The sequence below is a fragment of the Lonchura striata genome, chromosome 1A (genome assembly GCF_050655825.1).
Source record: "Lonchura striata isolate lonStrDom1 chromosome 1A, ASM5065582v1, whole genome shotgun sequence".
Taxonomy (NCBI): domain Eukaryota; kingdom Metazoa; phylum Chordata; class Aves; order Passeriformes; family Estrildidae; genus Lonchura; species Lonchura striata.
In genome coordinates, this window is record NC_140741.1 from 22,546,237 (window position 1) to 22,567,761 (window position 21,525).

Sequence of the window (21,525 nt, forward strand, 5' to 3'; positions counted from 1 at the left end):
TTCCACAAGCATGCAAAAAAGATACTTAAGACAGGAGTCATCTCTGTCTTCTTTTACTTCCATTCTGGGTCTTGTATGGGAAGGACAGGAAAAATTTATTTCTAGAAAGCAGAATGCCTTTGGTTTTCCTGTAAAGAGTGGAAGTAAAAGGCTATAAGCAGGAAAAAACCTCACTATGTTGTTTGACAATACAGCCTTGATGTAAATCCCTCTGTTGTCATTAGAGAAATAAAACTGCTTCAAATGATCATTCTGATTTTACCATTAGCTTCTTCACTGGTAGTAGTTAACTATTCCAAAACATCCAGGAACAACATTTTATGACACTACTGCATTTTTTTTCTTATAAGATAGTCACAGTTGGGAAAGTGAATTATAGAGAGGTGTTCTTTCTGTAGGTACTCTGCACAATTTCAGATAGTTGAGCTGTGTTAATTGAGTTAGATTGTCAGATTGAGATGCTGGGACACTAAATCTCTTTAAATACTCCTGAAAAAAAATAAATTTCACACCAAATACCATGTTTAAAAAGTACATTTTATTTTAATAGGAATAACAAAGAACCAGATGGATGATAACCAATTTTTTCAAAAGCTGATTTATATCTTGCTTGCTCCTTTCTTCTGCTGTCCAAATGAAAACCATCACAAAGAGTAAATTTCCTCATTTTACCAGAAAAAAGGCATTACGCTGTCAAGCTTCATATTGAAGGCAAATTCTTATTTTACATTTCAGTAACCCAGAAGAAAATTTTATGGTCTCCTCCAACTGCACATAATGGAAGAGTCCTGTGCCATGTCAAACCAGATCCTACAGCTGCAGTTCCAGTAAGAATGGGCTGTAAAAAACAAAGTGAGAGCGAGAAAAATATCAATACAATTTCCCTTATAAATGATTTCTAAACTGCAGATACCAAGTTGCATAGAGAAATAAAGACCAGAGATTAAATACTCCTTAACAAATATAGTTAAAATACAACAGAAGTTCTAGTGAAAAATGTGATTCTCTGCTACATAGTTCCAGTAGCTGCTTACTACATTTAAGTAACAAAATATTTCATAATAAAAAATAGTTTCAACTCTTTACATTAGCAGAAACACTATTATTATAAAGGCATGATATCAAACTTAGAAACTTTTAAAAATTAAATTATTTCCATTATTTCAATGAATTCATGACTAATATGTTTGGAGGTAATATTTTTACTGTAAGTATTACAAATATATACTGACTCTCACAAAACCAAAATATTTCCTATGCTTTGCATTTTCATGAATGATTTAAAATACAATTAGTTAAAACCAGAAAAATATACCACTAGGTGTTTTAAGCCTCCTAAGAACTAGAAATATTGCCAGATTAATTAAACATCAGGTTAAAGGTGTTTTTCTTCCCCTTCAAACTGATATGGCAAACCAAGCCAAAACATATAGATCAAGTATCTTCTAAAATAGCTGTTTTAAGTATGAACCATTTTTTTTCCTTAGCATGAATGCCACAAACCAAAATAAAATAAAATGGCTACACCAAGCAGCAGTTCTGAATGGTTTGGGCTAATTTTTAACTGTAGCTTTTATGTAATATGAGTCTGATCTGAGGAGAACAGGTGCAACTCCAGTCAAAAATTTACCTGGGGATGTCCTAAATGATGAACCAGCAATTGAGTAGTTGTCTTTCCTGGATACCCAGTGGTTGCAAACAGATTTTCATTCACTCGGGACCACCTATGAATAAAATGAATGTTCTTTCCAAACACCCCTGTCATACCAGCAGAAGTGCACACAAAGTGGAGTTCTCTCCCTTGGGACTAACTGCGAAAATGTCACATATTTTAACAGCAGAGAAACAGATTTAGTGAATTAGCTTGCAAATGTTCCCCTACCCACAGCCCCCCCCCCATATACAGAGTGTTGTAAAACAAAAAAAAGTATCACACGCATGCTACACATAAATACTAAATGTGGGATCATTCACAAATTTCACAAAGTTCATAGACCCAGTCCCCCTAAAATTTACTTAAGTGAGAGACAACCAGGTTACTAAATTCACAACTGTTTGCACAGGGATAGATTTAAGTAGATAAACCCCACAAAATCAAGACAAAGACATTTATACCTGAATAATCTGGCTCGGTCAATATGGACAGGTCTCTTATCCTGTGGATAACTAAAACAGACATTCATGGTAAAAAAAACTGTTCTGCAAATAGCTCCAAAGTACCAAAACTATCGTAATTAAAACAGATTTTCAGGGTAAAAAACTGTTCGGCAAACAGCTCATACCATAAGTACCAAAAGTACAGTGAAGGGGACACATTGTCTTCTCCCTGTGAAGTAGCTGAGGGAAAACCAGAGCATTCCTGCAGCTTTAATCTCAATTTGGAGTAAGAAAACTGAAGTAGTTGTCCAGTTTGTTATGGATCAATACCTACCTACTTTTGACTTGGAATGAAATTTTAACAAATACATACAGTGAGAGGCAAACAGTAGTGAGATGCTATCTCAAATGGACAAAAAGACAGCATTACATTTTTAACATAAAATATTGATAAAGATGAAACAAAGAATACCAGGGAATGGCCTGTATCAATATCATAATTCCTGATAATTGTTCATTAATTTAGCTTATGCACTGGGCCATACAAAGATGAGTAAGGGGCTGGAGCATCTCTCTTATGAGGAAAGGCTGGAGGAGCTGGGCCTGTTCAGTCTTGAGAAGAGATGACTGAGAGGGGACCTCATCAATGTCCATCAGTATCTGCAGGTGGGTGTCAAGGGGATGCAGCCAGGCTCTGCTCTGTGCTGCAAGCAACAGGATGAGAGGCAATGGGCACAAACTGATGCACAGGAAGTTCTTGAACATGAGAAAGAACTTTACTCTGCAAGTGACCAGGCACTGGAACAGGTTGCCCAGAGAAGGTGTGGAGTCTCCCTCACTGAAGACATTCACAATCCTGTGCTTGTGCTCTAGGATGACCCTGCTTGAGCAGGGAGGTCAGACCAGCTGACACACTGTGGTTCCTTCCAAGCTGATCCATTTGTGATTCTGTGACTGCCATGCTCTATTAGCCAAGTACCTTCATTTCCTCATGAAGAGAATAAAGACACCTACGCCATGGGCATAAAAATACCTGGAGCGAGTGATATCCCAGATCAGCCAATCACTTCCAGCAACTGCTCCAATTTTGAAAGTATTTTTTAAACACCAGTCTGCCGACATCAGTGGTGTTTGTTCACACTCCAGGGAGAGAATGGCCTGCTGTGTAATCAGGTCATAGAATCGTATAGTCCCATTCTTCTCTGCCACCATCAGCTGTTAAAAGAAATTCATAGAATGTGGTAAACTTAGCATGGAATGGAAATTAATTTTTTTCCACTCCATAGAAAACCTAGAATACATTCAAGCAAATATTAGTAATACTAAATGAAGTACAGTTTTTTACTTAATATCAGAAAACTTTCTCCTGGACACTCTGTAACCAATAAATAAAAAACACTTTAATCTATACTATTGTTACACTGTTATACATAATGATTACATTATTTTATTTCTATATGTCTATAGGTACCTATGTGTATAGTTTTGGTGGTTAGAAACACCAGTTCACAACTACCAAAGCATCGTGCTTTCATACATCAAAAAGTTATTATTTTAACATTCAGCAGCTTCTGTTCTGAGCACAAAGAACCCACTGACACATAGTGCTGTAAAAAAAGAAAGGGCTGTCAAGCACTGGAACAGGGCTGCCCGGGGAAGTGGTGAAGTCACCCTCCCTGGAGGTGCTCAAGGAATGACTGTTTATGGCATTTGGTGCTATGATTTATTTGATATGATGGTGTTCAAAGGTTGAACTCGAGGATCTTAAGAGGTCTTTTCCTACCTAAATTGGATTCTACCATTCTAAGCAAAGTATTGGTGTGGCTGTGGCTGTAAAATCTGTAGAACCACTCCTTCTGATTTTATATAAGATTTCTTACATTATCTTATAAAAGTTTGCAACAGATTTTATCTAAACTTTTTCTGTTACAGCAATACACTCAAGCAATGGTTTTTTTAAGTACTGTAGAAAGAGCTTCCTGAATAAATTATAGAATCATAGAAGGATTGAATTGGAAGGGAACTTAAAAATTCTCTTTTTCCAATCCTCTGCCATGGGCAGGGACACCCTCCACTAAGCCAGATTTCTCAGGGCTCCATCCAGCCTGGTCTTGAACACTTCAAGAACTGAGCCTTCACAACTTCTTTGGGAAACCTGTTGCAATACCCAGGTGATGAAATGAGATTTTTCATGAGGAGAAACGGTTTTCAGAGTCGTGAACAATAATTAAGAAAGGCAAAGAAGCATTAAAAAAATACTCCAGTAATACCAGTTTGTTTGGGAGAACTGTCACCAAAACATGCTTTCCTGCAAAACTAAAGGTCATGGTGCAGTAAGCATTTTGACCTGCAATAAGCTTTTCACTGAGAACTAAATCTAGCAAGCTTTATGAGCTTTTCAAATGGGCTTTTCTTTAAAAAAAAAAGAAAACAAACAAACAAAAAAAAGACAAAAAACCAAAAAAAACCAACCTGTGCCTATCTCTGATAGTGGTCAAAGAAAAGTCATGCTAATAATATCTAAGACTGGCATACTATTGCAGTATTTCTGGGAAAATATATAATTTTGTTGTGCTTACAAAGTTGCCCAGTAGCAAACAGCAGCTAACCCATTAAATTCTGATGCCACCTGAATCAACAGTTTTCCTAGTTAACAGTTTCTTTTCTTAGTAAGGATGGATATTGATATTGGTGGAAAGTATGATGAGATTAGACATCCTCCTTCCCTACTGCTGTGTAAATATTTTGATATCTTATTTGACTGCTTTTCTCTGTTTTAAGTATGTGTTTTTGTGGTAACCCCAACAACCATTTGTAGCTGCTTAAGGCAGTTATTGATAGGCACAATAGGAATAATAAATCCAAGACTGCAGGGACTAGACCATTAATGAAGCTGGATATTTGGGTACATACCAGCTGTTTAATCCTCCTCAGTACAATAAAGAAATAAGTATAAAATCACAGTCTATTGATTTGATTTTTCGGAACATATTTCATACACTTCAAGCAAGAACAACAACAAAAATATCCCTTGTTAACTTCAAACAGATACTTTTCAAAGCTTGACATGTTCTGTAAAGAGTCTGTATTATTGGTGAGCTGTGTTACCATGACTGAGAAAACTTGAGGTCTTCTCTGGTAACTGTCAGTTAATAAGCAATCAGCAGAATAGTTATCAAAAACTGATGTACCTAATAAAGAAGGAATATTTCTGATGGGAGGAGCGAGGGACTGAGGGTAAAAAGACAAGAATGGCAATGAAAATTCATTTACAGTCCCTTCACATTAGCAGATCCAACCAATATCCAGTTACAGTGTAAACTAAGTCCTCAAACTTTAATGTTACTACAGCATCAAAGATTCACACTTTAGGTGTGTCCCCCCTCCTGTTATATTAGAGGTGGTGAGGGAGAAAACCACAACCTTAAAAGCCTCCTCAGGATGCCAGCAAACACTCATTCCAGCAGAACGTAAAACAAAATGGGCCTTCTCATTTCCTTCCAAATCCCAGACCCTGGGGAGAAAAGAAAGAAAAAAAAAAAGTAAAGTACTAAACTATTACCATTTGACTGCAAATACATTAACTTTCAGTGCCTCAATACGTTCACAAAGGAAGTGACCAAATAAAATAATGTTCATGCTGTATCATTTGAAGTCAGTGAAAGAGGCTAATGCTATGGATAATGTATTTTAACATTGATGAGCTAGGCAGAGCCTCTATTTAACTCTCCAAATAGTTTGACATTTTAGTTATCTAGATGTGAACTCAGTGAGATGCTCCTATTTTTTCATAAGTCAACACTACAGCCTTTGTACTATACCATAAATAGCAGTGAGGCAGTACAAAGCAGGAAAGGCAGTGTTGGTCCAGTTGATGCAAGGAACCTAAAATGAGGTACAAACAACTTAAATCATCCATTTTGCCATGTAAAGGGCAACACCCTTTATTAAAGTTTTTTGGCTGCTTAATGTAAGAGTTTCCAGTATTTCCTGGTAAGACCAGATTGAGTAATGAAAATATAAGAAACCAGAAATGAAGCTAAGGCTTCAAGAAGGATCTATGGCAGAGGTAACATTAACCAAGAAAGGGTCTTGGAGAGCTTTCAACAGGTAAATTGCATGTGCCAGTTTTACCTTTTCCTTTAGAAACACCTACAGTACATATCTGGCAGCTATAAAAAAAATAATAATCAACAGTATTTGGTCAATATGGATGGACAGGAAAGTGTATGCTCAAACACCAAAATTAGGTTAGGTGATGAGTGAGTCTTCTTTGGATGTGTTCAAGATGAGTTGTAATGAGCCATGGAGCTACTTTGTTTCTGAAATGCAACAAAACCAAAACTGAGACTATTTTACCTCACAGCCACTGCTCAACTCCCTGTTTTCCTACAAAATCAATAGCTCAGTTGTAGGACAGACATCACAGTTGTGAACATCAGTCTGAACCACAAGGCTACCTATTATTTATATACATTTGGACACTGAAACATACACATATATCCTTCCTCTCTGACATGCAAAACTTGAGAAACAGCCAGCTTTTAAGGCAGTGTTCTGCCCAGTCTTTTGAGCTAGATGAGTGGCTACATACTATTATTGTTTATTCGAGAGGATTTTTGCTGACTTCCTCCAGACTTTTTCAGTTTATATCTCACCAGGGTGCTTAGAGTCTTATATTTAAGAGATTTAAAAAAACCTCTTAACTAATACATCATAAGTCTAGACAAAATATATGGGAATAAAGTAAATATATTTAATGAACAATGTTGTTTTCTTATGCCAAACCACAATAGATCAAATATTTGTTCTCCCCGTAGAAAACACAGGGTCTCTAATCTTGAAGAATCGGTGTGCTTACTAAAAAAAGTCAAAACAAAAACCTGACAAGTGTTTAAAAAATGAAATATCTACTTGATTAGGTAATTTAGAAACATACAATACTTTCTTCTATTGCCAAAAGTTTTGCCTTGTAGATTTTTCCAAGTCAAATCAACACTTCCCATGTGTATTTACTGTGCAGGGAGAAAATTATGATACAACAGAAGATGGTGAATCATTTTGGCAAAAGGAATATGCCATTATGTTTCCTTCCCTGAAGTGAGTGATGTTATTAGGTGTTGAGACAGAAATTTATGCTTTTTACCTCTGTAACTTTGTTATTTATAAAGTTACCAAATTTGTATTTTTTACTTTGTAAGAATGGCAGGACTGTTGTTAGTAACAAACAGTATGGGGATGAGAAGGGCTAAAAACCTCTTTTATATTTTCTTTATTGTTACCAAAGGTAATATAATTTAGTTTTGGGGAAAAAAAACCCAAAACCCCCAAAACACAAATGAGGCAATACTTATCAAGATAGATCTTGGTCTGAATGCATCATGTCTATACAATTACATATGTGTTCAATTAACTTTTTCAATATTTCTTTGTGAAAAACCCAAGTAAAAAATGTGAAAACCCCAAAAATTTAGCCAAACTCATTTTCAATTCCTAAATTACTCAGTAATCATAACCAAATCAGCTACAGATGCTGCCTCCCCATTTTGTCCACATTCCTATCACAATTCGGAAAGACTGAGGATTTTGTCTCCCATTTAAAGCGCTTGAAACCTTACTAATACTACCATGATTTTATACCAAAGTAAAATAACTGTCTATTTTTCTCCAAATATCCTTATCTTTTGTAACCCTGCAATATGTCACTATCTTACTTCTTCTATTCCAACCAACCATAGACTTTTCACTGAGCTTGTGGCATTTTTTTCAGGTATTTAAAAAAAAATTCCACAAAAAATTATTGGAGAAAAGTTTGAATAAACAAAGTTGAAAGATGTGCCCAAGTTTGATTAATGTATAGTCTCAAAATTAACATGTAATCTTCTCAGTAAAATAATTATTTTTTAACTAACTAAGGACTGAGAAATTATTTACTGCAGTACTCAGAAAACTCAAACCAACTCAAATACAGATAGCTGCAAATGCTGTCAAAGGAAATTATTGATATACTAGGACCTTTCTCTTGTCCCTCAAATCATGTAACTAACAAACAAATGAAAACTGCAGTTATTTCACAGCTTGAAGATATTCAAATTCCATTGTATCAACTATATTATATCTCATATGCATGAATATGAATACATATGTGCAGCAATTTCATCATACAGTGGACTTTTATTACAGCTGGCCAAGTACCTCATTAGAACTCTGAAAACTTGTGGTAATGGAGATGATCCTTATTTTACCTTCTAATTTTCTTAATAATGAATAATTCTAACTAGCAGAATCAACTAACTGGATAAAAATAATAATTTACAATAGTAAAAGAACTAAACCAGATTGCAATCTTCAGGCATTTCTCAAATCCCCAGAAGATGGGAATAAAAATGGGAATTCTTCCAACAAAAGATGTCTGACAATTTTAGTGAGTGGGTGAGGGCTAGAAGAAACCTTGACATCTGATTCTCAACAAAGCATAATCAACTATACTTGATTCATTACTCAAAGATTACTCCTGTCCAATATGGTTTGGTTGGTTTTTTTTTAGTATCTAACTTTAATACATTTCTTTATATCTCTATCAGACATATTCCATGTGCGAGGAAAATCCTATCACTCTTGAAAAGTCTAGAGGACTATGGAAAAGGGCAAAATTCCTGTTCCTCAGATCATACAAAAGTTCCTCACTGAGCACAAGGAGTGAGGAGCAGATCTCAGAAAAGGAACATGAAAGTGCAGGCATTAGGAAATTCTGCAGAGAATACAACAAACACTGGCTTTCTCTAACGTCTTCTGCCAACTCCATATGGATTGGCTATTGCAGATCCAGAGGGTACTAGGCAAGACATAAAAGACTGAAGTGGAACTGTAGAAATTCCTCTGGCTGGTTAGAAGAAGAGAAAGGTGTAATATTTAAGTTTTTATGAAGTCATTTCACAGAGGAAATGTACAAATACTCCTTCAGAAGGCCGACCCATGTTCACCATTTTCTTTTGGTGATCAAAGGAAATGTCACTTCCTAAAGAATTAGCAATTAGAATATTTCAGATCTTGACATTAAAAACCATGTTATCTCTAGCTTCTTGTGATACCTACTTGGATATGCAATCAATAGACCGATCCATTTCTTATGGCTAATTGTGGGCTGCAATTATACCCTGCAGTGTTGGTAGAGGCAGGGGACACAGTGCAGTATCTCCACTTCAATAATACACATTTCAGGCCATGCCCACTCAGAAGCAAGTCCAAGAAATACACATTTCTACTACTACTACTGAAATACCTTTGAAGTTATCCAATGCAAAACCAGAAACCCCGCAGCATTTTTGAAACAAATGTGACACTTCAGTTCTGTCCTTTCAACCAGAGCAAAAATTGGTTGTTAAGAGCTATCAGCTTCTTGTTCCCAATGTGGATATAACACTAAATCCTTCTGTGGTATGACTGCTACTGAGAAACTCAACTACCAATTCTGCTGATGGCTTTCTAAAATATAAAACTTCTAAACAAACCTAATGCAAAGATTTCTATTGAAAAAGTACTTATAGGCTAGACTACATTCTAGGGCTGTGTTATTCTTAACATGAAACATAGTGTCATGAAGGAAAATTTTCAATCATCCTCATATTTTGAAGACTTCCTAACTTAAAGTTTATTAAGATCAGACTGAAATAATGGTCCAAACATTTAATCCAGAAAGCTTTTGGTTGTTTATTTGTTTTAAGCTGACAGAAGACTAATTAATTCTTGCACTGTCCAACACCAGTTGGTTAATGCTTCATGGATGTACAATGTAACAGAATTGCATAAGACTATATTTGGGGGACATACAGGGATGCATACAAGTGTGCAAATTCAAAGACTGGACTCTGAAAACAATTCAAGACTTCTTTATTTTCATAAATTATAACGCAGAACTAGTTTGAAAAAATGTAACTAGCATACCTCAGAAAAAAGAAGTATTTTGGTATGACAACTTTAATAACGATTCTGACAGAAATCCATACTTGACTGCACTAGGAATGATAAGATGCAAACAGAACATGGTTTTGGAGGCAGAAATAAGTGATAATAACCACTTTTCATATAGTCAAAGACTGAAATATTTATTGAATAATCAAGGTAAGATTCAAGTGCAATCTGGGCTGGCAATACATTAAAGAAAACAAGAACAACAACCATTAGCTTTCCTTCATATTGTCCAGAGAAAAATCTACACAAAATAACTAGGGCATGAGAGTACCATGTAAAAAATATGCTACAGATAAACCCCCTTAAAACCAGATGAAACACTACAAAGCATTCTAAAACTATAGTTAATTTAGCTTTCAGTGACATCAAACCTTGCCCCCTTATCCCTGGTTAGAGAACAAAACTAATCTTCTCATGGTCTGGCATTTATTCTACAGGCAACAGAAAAGGCTGAACTTCAGTGACTGATGAATTCACAAAGTCCTCTATGAAGTGATGTGAGCCATGGCCTAAGGAAATGAACAGAACTCAGTAAGGAATCAAAAAGCAACTATAGTCACAGATAGCGTGGAAGATAATTCAACTATACATTCTTTTGCACTCAAGAAGAGGATGTAGTTTAAGAAATAGTAAAAAGAAAAAGAGAGTGAGGGAGAGAAAGGGATGGATGAGTCTTTTTCAGCTTTTCAAAATACAAGCCATTCCATCACTGGATGACCAGAAGAAATTGCTATGCTAGTATTTTTCAGGGTCTGACACTGTCAGTAACCTTTAAGTTCCACTTGAGGAGGGAGTACGAGGCAATTACCAAGCACATTGAATTAACCTTTTGACAGTCAAGAGGTTAATTTTTAGCATGGATATGAGATTAGTGGGTTTTGATAGGATGGTATTTTGCATTAAGTAATTGTGGAAACACCAGGTCTTCAACCACCAATAGTGGAGACTGTCAGTTGAACTCGTGGAGTTTTCCAAACATTTCCCACAATTGTTTGGCTTTGTTAAGTATCAGAAAAAAATAATTTGTACATTTCAATCTGTGCAGACTCCTAGACTGTGTTTCTGAATCATAAGGAAAAGGCCAGCCAGGAGTAATTTTTTTTGGACAGTGGTGCACAGGGACTTGCACACACACAGAGATCTCATTAACAAACTGGGATACACACATTCCTACACTTGATGCAAATGTTCAAAGAAGTGTATAATGACTTACCATTTCAAGAAATTAAATGAAATATTCCTTAAAGGTATTGTAACACAGGTAAATACTTCAATTATTTTTAGTACAGTTCTACTTCACAGCTGCAAAAAAGTTTTGAGTTGCAAGATCAAGGCAAATAAAGACTATGTGCAAGAAACAATAATTCCTGAGTGACACAGCAGCAACTTTAAGGTAAGAACTTGGGACATAACCAGTATCCAACTTACACTGTCTGTCCTCTAACCACAACGACTGAACTCCACTCTGAGATGTCACAGTTGCAGCAGCTTGTGGCAAGACTATTTAGTGGATGAAAACTGAAAATCTCACTTCCCTAAAGGTTTCTGATGAACTTAAATGTAAACTTTCTCTTGAGTGAAAACCTAAGCATGCTTGTCAGTAGTCAGTAGTACATACTGAAAAGTTGTTTGAAAACTTTATTAAAATTTAAAAATTGAACTCAAGACTTGTACTAATTATTCTAGAACTTTATTCCAGAGGCATTAGCAGATTTTGTATCCTAAGAACAATTTCAGAATAGAAATTCAGTACAGACAGAAGAATTATTCCTCTTCTTACATTACTACTGAAGCAAATTACAGAGTAAGTAAAGAATGATTTTGGTAAGTCCCAAGGAATGCATTTTCCATTAGTTTTGAAAGTGTAACCTTTAAATTAAATAGAAAAACTCTTCATGCCCCACATGCATGAATGGAAAAAATAAGAACTCAAGTAGCCAAAAAAAATCCTACTTATTTCCCATGGCTTTTAACCAAAGACTTTATGGTTTATGGCATAAAATGTCTTTCATAGGTACTAAGCTGAAATCTTGTTAGTATATATTAATTACATACATTTTATTTCCCTTTAAATTAATATCAATTAGACAACTGGTTTTAAAACAGTTTTCTTTCATCCTAGGAAAGCTAAGCATTTAATAAAAGAAACAGGAAAAGGCCATGGCCACAGAGTCAAACAGTTTTTTACTGAATAAGCCAAATATGAGTTTAGATTTGACAAAGAAATCAAGGATAGGAAATGAATCAGAATAAGATACAGGTAAGTCATACATTTCTACTATTCATTCCTAAAGATTTTGTTGGAAATACTGACTAGACATCTATGGAAAAACTGCCTACTCATCAGATTAAATAAAGTCAAAGATGATGCTTTCCCAACTCTCTTGCTGCCCTACTGCAATGACCTGAAATGCCTGCATAGCCCCCCTCATCTCTCCAGCAATGCTGGAGGGGTAAGAGAAGCAGTTTAATAGGTTCCTGCACACTACAAGAAGATGGGTGACCTTTTGACAAGGACAAACTCCTGCATCAAAAACCTTTACCCAGCATGCTTCAAAGCATTCAACCATGCTTGCCTTCAACTTCCAGTTATAAATATTCAAACACCCGGCTTTGAAGCAGCTGTAATCATGGTATTTTGAGCTGCCAGTACCACTGTATTAGGATGGTGCTCTCTTCAGGCTGTGTCATCCCCTGGTAAGGCTAATATATTTGGGTAGATGTAGTTCATGTATGTTACTGACTTTGAACTTGACCCACCTGATGACAGAATACATAGAGAACGTCTGTATAATTCAGAACTGAGCTGTACATGTCTCCTATTCTTATTTTATCCCTATCCCAGAAGGGGGAAAATAGTGTATGCAAATCCAAGACAAAAGTTTTCTTCATTTTGAATCTAGCTGATCCAAAATATTGCTTTCAAAAAAGACAACCTTCAAGTCACAACAAAAAGCCAGTCCACAATCTAAGTTAACGAGAACAGTCCATTTCTTATCTTGTTAGTGGACTAATCTTGTTAGAGGGCCACGAAGACACGCTAAAAAATAAAACTATAAATGCTTATTTATTTATTTAAGTGGACATATAAAACATTCACAGATAGAAAAAGTCAAATACTAGTTTTTTCAATAGTGTTTTGAACAAAATGCATACCTGCAGGTGTGATCATCACTTACACTTGCAATTTCTTGACCTTCGTTGGGAGCAAAGACCAGATCATTAATGTAATCTGAGTGGCCATCAAATGTCTGCCAACCAGGAAAGAGAAATACTTTTACCTTAGAGCTGACTGTTCCACCAATATATTTAACAGACCTGCTAATGGAAAGATGTGTGTTAAGATAAAGCTATATTTTAATAGAAGGTAAAAAAAGTTTTTATCAGTAACTAGATTTCTTTAAAGTATCTAATTCATGTGTTGATTCATACTGCAGGTGAAAAGATCCTCCCCACTACTCCTTGTAGTTAGCACAGAGGTCAGTTTGATGCTTTTGCTTGACAGAGATCTGTGAATCACACTAGAGCTTTTTATCATCTTTTCAACCACTGAATTTTGAAGGTAAAAGATACTAAATCTCAGAAAAGAAGAGAATGGCCAGGCAATGAATGCATGATCTACCTACATTAAAGAACTCTGATTACTGGTAATTAACTCTGATCTCTGAATCTCTCATTAAATACACCTATGGTGTTTTTGAAAGAAAGCTCACAAAATTTTAAGTCAGGCAAATTTTGATGTGTAGATGTATCTGTTACTGTTCCACCCTCTTCTATTCAGTCCCACTGATTAAGTCTTGAGGCACAGCTGCTTTTGTTTTGCCCAGCAAGGTATCATAAAAATGAGACAAAAATATCCTCTCGATAATAGCATGAGACCGAGAGACTGCAGAGGAAAACAAGGTCAAATGAAAACAAATTCCACAGTTTTCTCAAAGAAAAACACACCACCTTTAAGTGTAGCTATTCTCAGGAACAAATGCAGAACTGATTAAAAAAAAAGAAAATCTCAAGCACGCACAATAACTAAATCCCCCTCTCTAAAAGTTTTAAGAATACCTCATCAATTCAATACAGAAACATTTTCAGCAGCCAACTTATTTTTTTTCCAATATTTTTTTCCATTATTTTATTAAAGCCTAATGGATTATACTAGAACTAATAGGCCCTAAGATGATGCTAAACTATTTAGACAAGATGCCAAGTCTTTTGACAATTTTCAGCATTCTGAATTCAAATATCCTGCTTCATTTTACTTCTACAGTTCTGCTTAAATATGTTTTTTATTAAGCAAAATTTGAAACAGGACAAGGAAGCCATAATTCATTTCCAAATGAAAACCTCAAAAGAAGAAAAAGGTTTCACGAAGATACATCAGTCATATTTTACCTTTTGTTTTTTTGTTCTGGGCTTGATCCAGCCCATAAATTTTGGATTAGTTGTGTCGACAAAGTAATGGAAAACTTAAGTGTGCTTCAAGTTCCTTGTTGATAATTACATCAAGACAGTTTTCTCCACGGGGAAAACAGAGTAAGATTACTCTGTCTATCCCTCCAGAAGCAACACTTACTAATTGTTTACTATAAAAGACAAAATGTTCAGAGATTACATTCTGAACATAGTCACATACTTCCTTCAGCTTTGTTTTCATGTTCTGGACCTCTCCTGAAGATCCCATGTGTCAAGTGTGCGCCGTATAATGGACCAAAATTTTCCACATGTTCATCGTGAGTTCAGCCTCAGGTTTATGAAATTGGTTTTCTGAGGTATCAGTTAACTGTTAATAAGAAGCCACTGTATCAAACTTTATTGAAAGCCAGATCAGCATAGCTCACCCAGAATTTGTGAACATCTGGGATTTTGCATGTGCTGTAAATCACAGTTAGGTGTTACTTTTCTTGACAAGAAATCTGGAGTGTAATGATTGTCCAGATATAAGAAATTAGCTGATTGCCAGAAAGGGTTTTCCACACTTTATATCACAAAACCCCAGAAGACAGTCTCAAAGACAGCTTTTACTGACATAAACACACTAGTCACATTCTTTCTGTTAATGAGTTCTCACCAATAGGTAAAAACATGTATTCTTAGCTATATTCTCATTATTTTTAACATTAACAAGCCTGACCCAGTAACAGTATGTATTTTTACCTTTTCCCCAGCCAGAGTACATCCTTAATAAAGTTCTTGGACAGCTAATTTCAGTGGTGGAGCTGGCATAAACAAAGCTAATAGCTTTACTGCTGAATTCAAGCCAACACTTCTCATTTGTATTACATATGCACCAAACAATCATAGAATCATTAAGGCTGGAAAAGACCTCCGAGATCACTGCGTCCAAACACGAATTTAACACTGCCAGGTCTGTCCCTAAGCACCACATCTGTAAGGTGAACACAGTGATCACACTGCTTCCCTGGGCAGCGTGTTCCAATGCTAGACCACCCTTTTACAGAAGAATTTTTTCTTAATATCCAATCTGAACCTCCTCTGGCATGACTTGGAGGCATTTCTTCTGGTCCTATCACTTGTTGGCTGGGAGACTGACCCCCACCTGGCTACAGCCTCCTTTCAGGTGGTTGTAGAGAGTGATAAGGTCCCTCCCAAGCCTTCTTTTCTCCGGGCTGAACAACTCCACTTCCCTCAGCTGGACTTTCCTTCATAGGACATTCACTCCAGAACCCTCACCAGTTCCACTGCCTTCTCTGGACATGCTCCAGCACCTCAATGTCTTCCTTGTTCTGAGTGGCACAAAACTGAAGAGAGGATTCAAGGTGCCAAGTACAGAGAGACAAACACTTCCTTCCTGCTGCTAACCACACTATTTCTTGTAGCCTAATTAAACCAAAATAAATTAAAAAATTAGAACTCAGATATTGAATTTAGCTCGCTAGAGTCTGTAGTACCAAGTTTATCCCATTGTTTCATTATTTCAACTTATTATCAATCCATTGGCTAAATATTAAAGAAACTTTACATTCTGCTAAGTTAAAAGATTTAATTCACAGCTTAACAAGCTTTCAGCTTGTTGTCTGAAATTCACAAAACTGTATATATTACACAAACAGACAACTTTAATATGGAATGACAGATATCAACTTGGAAGCAAAGAGCATAAAGAACCTTTAGAACTATTTTGTCAGAAATCCCACCCAGCTCACTATGTTAGTTATGCCACTGCTCAGTGGCAAAATCATGTATGACCAACACTAAAAGAAGTAAATTAAAAGTATGTGCATGCATGAAGCAACACAAAGAGCATTTTCTTTCAAGACATTTAGTAGTATCCATCTTTACTTCTTATGCCCTGCCTTTATTCATTCTATTAGCAGTACGGCCACGTAACTGACATCCACAATTCACTTAATTTCTGTATGACAAATCTCATTGTCTTACTAACATAAATTAACACATCAAAAATAAAAGTCTATTTTTTCTCCTTTATACCCAATAATCCACTCTCATCAAAGAGGCATTATCATCTTCTAAAGCAATAAAAGCCAAGGAATACTCTCTCCCATTTTTTTTTAAATTAATTAGCTTTGCTTATTGTTAGCTAGGACCTCACCAAAAAAACTTTATATTAGATAGCACAAACATTTAATTAACAGCAGTACCTGGATTGGAACATTGTTTCAAAGGAAGAATTTTGAAGGAAATCAGAAGATCATGTAGGTGATAATTACGGTTATTCCCACTTTAAAGACAGAAAGGTATTTACAATACAATTATTATCACTAGAGATGATGAACCTAGGATCTGTCACAAGTGGAGCAGAAAGACAATTAAAGATTAGACTTCACTAAAAATCAAATAATCTTTTAAAAATCACATTAGATGCCCTTACCTTAAATTCATTCTTGTCCTGCAGGTCTGAAGTAAACAGCCTTAACTTCCTATCAGAAGCTGCAGTACAAAACCTACACTCAACAGATTAAAAAAAAGGCCCTTCAGTCAATCAACATTGCAATAGTTGCCTTTTAATCAGTTTTCTTTCATCTTAAAAAGGCAAAGTGAGACTCAAAGAAGAAACAGATTTTGAAAAAAAAACCCAAAAGCATCTATCTTAACTTTTCTGCTTTGGCCACAAGCAGAGTTATAATTGGAGTTTATCTGTAGAATAGTGTGTATCAAGTGCCAAGAATACTTATTCAGGCATTTTTACAAAGCTAAATCTAGATCAATTACTAATTACCTGAAATAACTCTCATAAATGCTGTTGAAACTTTCCTTTGAAAAAGTTAAGTGGTAGGGCACAAAAAATAGCCCTAATTATCAGTGTTTCAAAATACTGAAATATAAAGTTCATAAACCAAATTCTATTCAACATGTTTTAACCCAAAAGACTGTATGAAAACGGAGTCGTAAGCAACTATGGTAATTCTGAAGAATCAAATTACTGAGTACATTTTAATTCAGAAGTTCACATTTAATAGCTAACCATCTTTCTAGATTTTCTAGATTTACACCTCAAAAGCTCTCATAAATAGTATCTAACCTACATTGAAACATAGCACATATTATGCAAATCAGTGCAAATAGCTTTAGAAAGGGGCCATTCAAATGATCTCACATTTACTAAAGCTTTTAAAAGAAATGGCTCATCACAGATGTACAAGGAAAGAAACTTTTATGTCTGGGGTCCATAAAAATAATGAAAAAAATATTATTTACAGCTTGTTCAGTGGGGAGAGGATCAAGGGGCACAGGGAGAACAAAAAACAAGCAAATGAACAAAAAAAGACTGTAAGAATAAACACTCTACTGAAGATTTCAGAGACTTCATCAGTGATTTCTAAGGAGTTAGATTTCACTCAAACTTTGAACAATCCATTATTAACGACTTAGGGAAAACAGGTAAGAGACAAAGATTCACTGTAGTTGTTTATTGTTAAGTACCTTATCTGAGGAGGTATAGCATCAAGTCTAGTTTCAGGACTCCATGCTATGGCATCAACTCTGATTCCATGGTGAAATGTTCTTAGTGTCTTATATTGCATGCCTTCCACTTCTGCGTCCTCCTCCTATAGAAATATTGCAGTTAGCTGATTCACAACAAGGTCTTGGTGACTTCTAACAAATCAGATTGCTACGAAATGAAAGGGCTTTCAAAATTATACATATTGCAATCTTTTCAGATCTTAACACCTTCAAAAATAAAATCTGGAAGATAAATATTTCAAATTAATGCTTTATGTAAGTACTTAGAAATATATTAAATGATTGCAGTCTCAAGCCAGACATCAATGAAGAGCAGGAAAATCAGAACTAAACTATGAAGATGCTGAGCTCATTCTCTGTACTAGTATCTTCACAGATACAACTAAGGCCACTTAAAAATGGCAATTTACCATACATTGCAGTGAGAAGAAGCAATGGGAACAAAAGCAAGCATGTAATTTAATCTGTCCTCTCTCTGAACTGTTTTTACACCATAGAAAATTCTGTCACTTCCAGAACATTGCTCTTGAAACAGCAGAAGACAAAAAGGTACTCTCTGTCATCTAATCCTAATTACAAGCTTGCTTATTCTTACCATTGATATGAACACCAGATAACAGGAAAAATAAAACAGGAGTTGGGATTATGGACTCCATCAATAAGTTGACCTCTAAAACGCTTTTAAAAGTTTTCAGTACATCCAATGGAGCACCTCAAAAGATATTCCTACACAATTTTCTCTATGTCATAATTCTGTTTTAAGATAAAGACCTCTCTGTATGCCCTCTACATAATGTAGAGGCCAAGCAGAACCCAGCTGAGGATGCATGAAATTACCCACAGTTTTTCAATGCTTCTCAACAGGAAGAAAGAACAACATTTTTCTCTCCTACTGTGACATGGTCATTGACTCCACATGTGGAAGGGGAGGATATGAAAATTATAGAAAAAACACCTTGTGTCAGTGGTTATAAAATTTGAATTACTTCCTTTCCAAGGCCTACATCAGAAACAAGGTAGAGAGGAACACAAATATCAGTATGTTTTTGTGGTTAGCTCTTCAGAAAGTTTACAACAGTAAGACCATGGGGAATAATAATAATAATAATAATAATAATAATAATAATAATAATAATAAAAATATCAGCTACACTATTAATCATAATAGACAAATTACAAAAATAATATTGTGTAATAAAGAAGCAAGATGAAGGAAAAAAGTTTCGAAATTCCAAGCAATTGTCTTCAATTGATTGTCAAGCATCTAGGCAAAAAACTCATCTAATGAAAAACATTTTATCCAGTATAAATATATTCAATACTCAGTATTTTCCATTTAAAAATTTTTCACAATATAACTGTAAATAACTTAAAGGTAAGATGTTTTACTTTACAGACTGTTACAGTCTGTAAGGGAGATCCAGTAAAAACAACTGTGAGAAAAAAAAAAATTAGGTAAGTATTTCTACAGTTCATCCCCAGAAAGAAATATCTATAAAATTAGTGCAGATATATCAGTGTGTATTTTACATACATATATATATATATATATATTTTCCTGAAAAACAAGTATCCTAGACTTGTTAGTGTAATAAACAAGTAAAATTCTCCCTTGTTTACCCCAGCAAGAGGAGGAAACAGGAAACAGGAAAGTGACCACAGTCTTTCTGCAGTAGAGGTGCTGGCAAAGTCAGTTTCAGGGGCATCGAACAAAAACAACAGTATAACACAGACTAACCTGAAATCTGCAAGTCCCAACAACCACATAATTGTTGCCACCATAAGCAATGAGGGAACATGGATCTCCACTGTCAAATGGATTGAATTTTACCACGTGCACATAATCCTCGCAATCCACAGTGTAAGAAATGTTTCTAGTAGAATCTTGCTTCATTTTCAGTGAACTAAGTCAAGGTATCACGGAAACTGTGTCTTCTTCAGGACAAAAATCCACATTCCTACACAAAAATTTAAAAAAGCATAGATGACTCATTGCATGAATAAAAACCGCAAAGTATTTGTGGCAGAGTAAATAAAAATTTCTGTAACATGTTCAAGAACACAAAAGCTGCACTTAAGTTTATTAGATGTAGCCTGTTTGTTTCAGAAATCAAAATATTTACTAAACTAACATACATTCAAAACTGTCTCTTTCTGACTTCAGCAATAACTGCAGATCTTGTACTACCCTTGGCAACCCAACACCAATACAAAAAACCAAGTAACTGCACACACTCCAGAAGAGTCGCGAACAGCATTTTAACATTTTCAACCAAATGAAAAGAAACAACACATCACTACCTTCAAATTCTCTTTACTTGTCTACCTCTTTACGGACTGTGAGTCTAACGAAAAACTGAGTTAACCAAGGTTGCAAAACTGTAAATGAAAACTCTGTCGCACATTCAACCAGTTTTCATGAAAATCAGGTTTCTGTACTAGAACACAAGAGGCCAAGACACACAGTTGATTTCAGAATCAATTCCTTGTAGTCCCAGTACAGATTTGAGATAAGCTTATGTCTTTTTGGGAAATCAGACCTTTAACTACACACCACGTGGAAAACCAGCTTGAAATCTCAGACCTTTGACAGATTTTGGTGTGTAAATGACCTGAAGGTCTCAGCATCCAAGCCCGAATGTTTAGCTTGGGAGCCAGCCAGGTCTGACAGAGGCATCACTCAAACAGAGAGGCTCTCCATAGTTATGTGTTTGTGTATTAATTCATACAACAGTCCACTATATTACCATAAATACTTTAGCCATATAACTTGCATAGCTTTGCTACTAAAGCCAAATGCAAATTTTAATCCTATCAAAAGGTTTTTTTCCTTCAAGGCTTCCCATGAACACAAGCCTTTATAAAATCTTAGAGTGTTAAGGGTTTAGAACAGACCTTTAATATCATGTAGTCCTAAACCCCGCTGCCTTGGGCAGGGATACCTTCCACTAGACAAGGCTGTTAATGCCTCATCCAGCACTTGAACACTGCCAGGATTGGGACAGTGGCTAACCATTCTCACCGTAAAGTATGCCTTCCCCAAATGTAACTGAAGTTTCCCCTCTCTCAACCAAAGAAAGTACCCATTGCTTCTCGCCCTATCTCTACAGTCCCTCTCCTCTTTCCTGTAGAGCCACTTGAGATGCTGGAAGGTGCTTTGAGATCTCCACTCAAGTTCCTCCTCTCCAGGCTGAACAACCCCAACTTTCTCAGCCTGAATTATGGGCTGCCAGACCAGCTTGAAAACACCAAGAGTAAGATTACCTTCATTTCTTTAGAAAGCACGACTAAGGCAACCGGACCGCGTGGGTGCGCGTCACCTCCCCCATCCACGCGCATCCTTTGCCCTCCCTCCTTTTCCCTTCGGGGCCCAGCTGCTGCTCCCCAGCCAGGCTGCCCGAGCTCCCCGGGCCGGGGGTGGCCCAGCCCCGCTTCACACGCACCTCGGCACCCCGGCCGCCGCTCCCGCCGGGCCCGGCCGCTCCCAGCAGCGCCGGCCGCGGGCGGCGGCAGCGG

At 36.1% G+C, this 21,525-nt stretch overlaps 1 protein-coding gene across 2 annotated transcripts; it reads right to left on the minus strand.

Moving 5' to 3' along the window:
* Positions 1 to 516: 516 nt before the first annotated feature.
* Positions 517 to 21,514, minus strand: NUP37 (nucleoporin 37). Of its 2 annotated transcripts, none has more exons than XM_021536366.3 (10): positions 21,453 to 21,514; positions 19,748 to 19,967; positions 17,968 to 18,092; positions 16,916 to 16,988; positions 13,225 to 13,319; positions 5,521 to 5,611; positions 3,131 to 3,312; positions 2,116 to 2,166; positions 1,631 to 1,724; positions 517 to 838 (listed from the first exon to the last, which is right to left on the minus strand). In XM_021536366.3, exons 2-10 carry the CDS (start codon positions 19,901 to 19,903, stop codon positions 725 to 727), a joined length of 981 nt encoding a protein of 326 aa, XP_021392041.1. In that variant the 5' UTR covers positions 19,904 to 19,967; positions 21,453 to 21,514; the 3' UTR covers positions 517 to 724. The 2 variants fall into 2 exon arrangements, with proteins under 2 accessions (XP_021392041.1, XP_021392050.1); XM_021536375.4 differs by having other exon boundaries at positions 21,274 to 21,514.
* Positions 21,515 to 21,525: the final 11 nt, after the last annotated feature.

Excerpts from the sequence above, each read along its gene's own strand:
- NUP37 (XM_021536366.3), bottom strand. The coding sequence starts at position 19,903 with ATGAAGCAAGATTCTACTAGAAACATTTCTTACACTGTGGATTGCGAG. Across the intron at positions 13,320-16,915 it reads AGGACAAGAATGAATTTAAG|ACATTTGATGGCCACTCAGA; the intron begins GTAAGGGCATCT and ends CCTGGTTGGCAG. Across the intron at positions 2,167-3,130 it reads TGGGATATCACTCGCTCCAG|TTATCCACAGGATAAGAGAC; the intron begins GTATTTTTATGC and ends TGTCTGTTTTAG.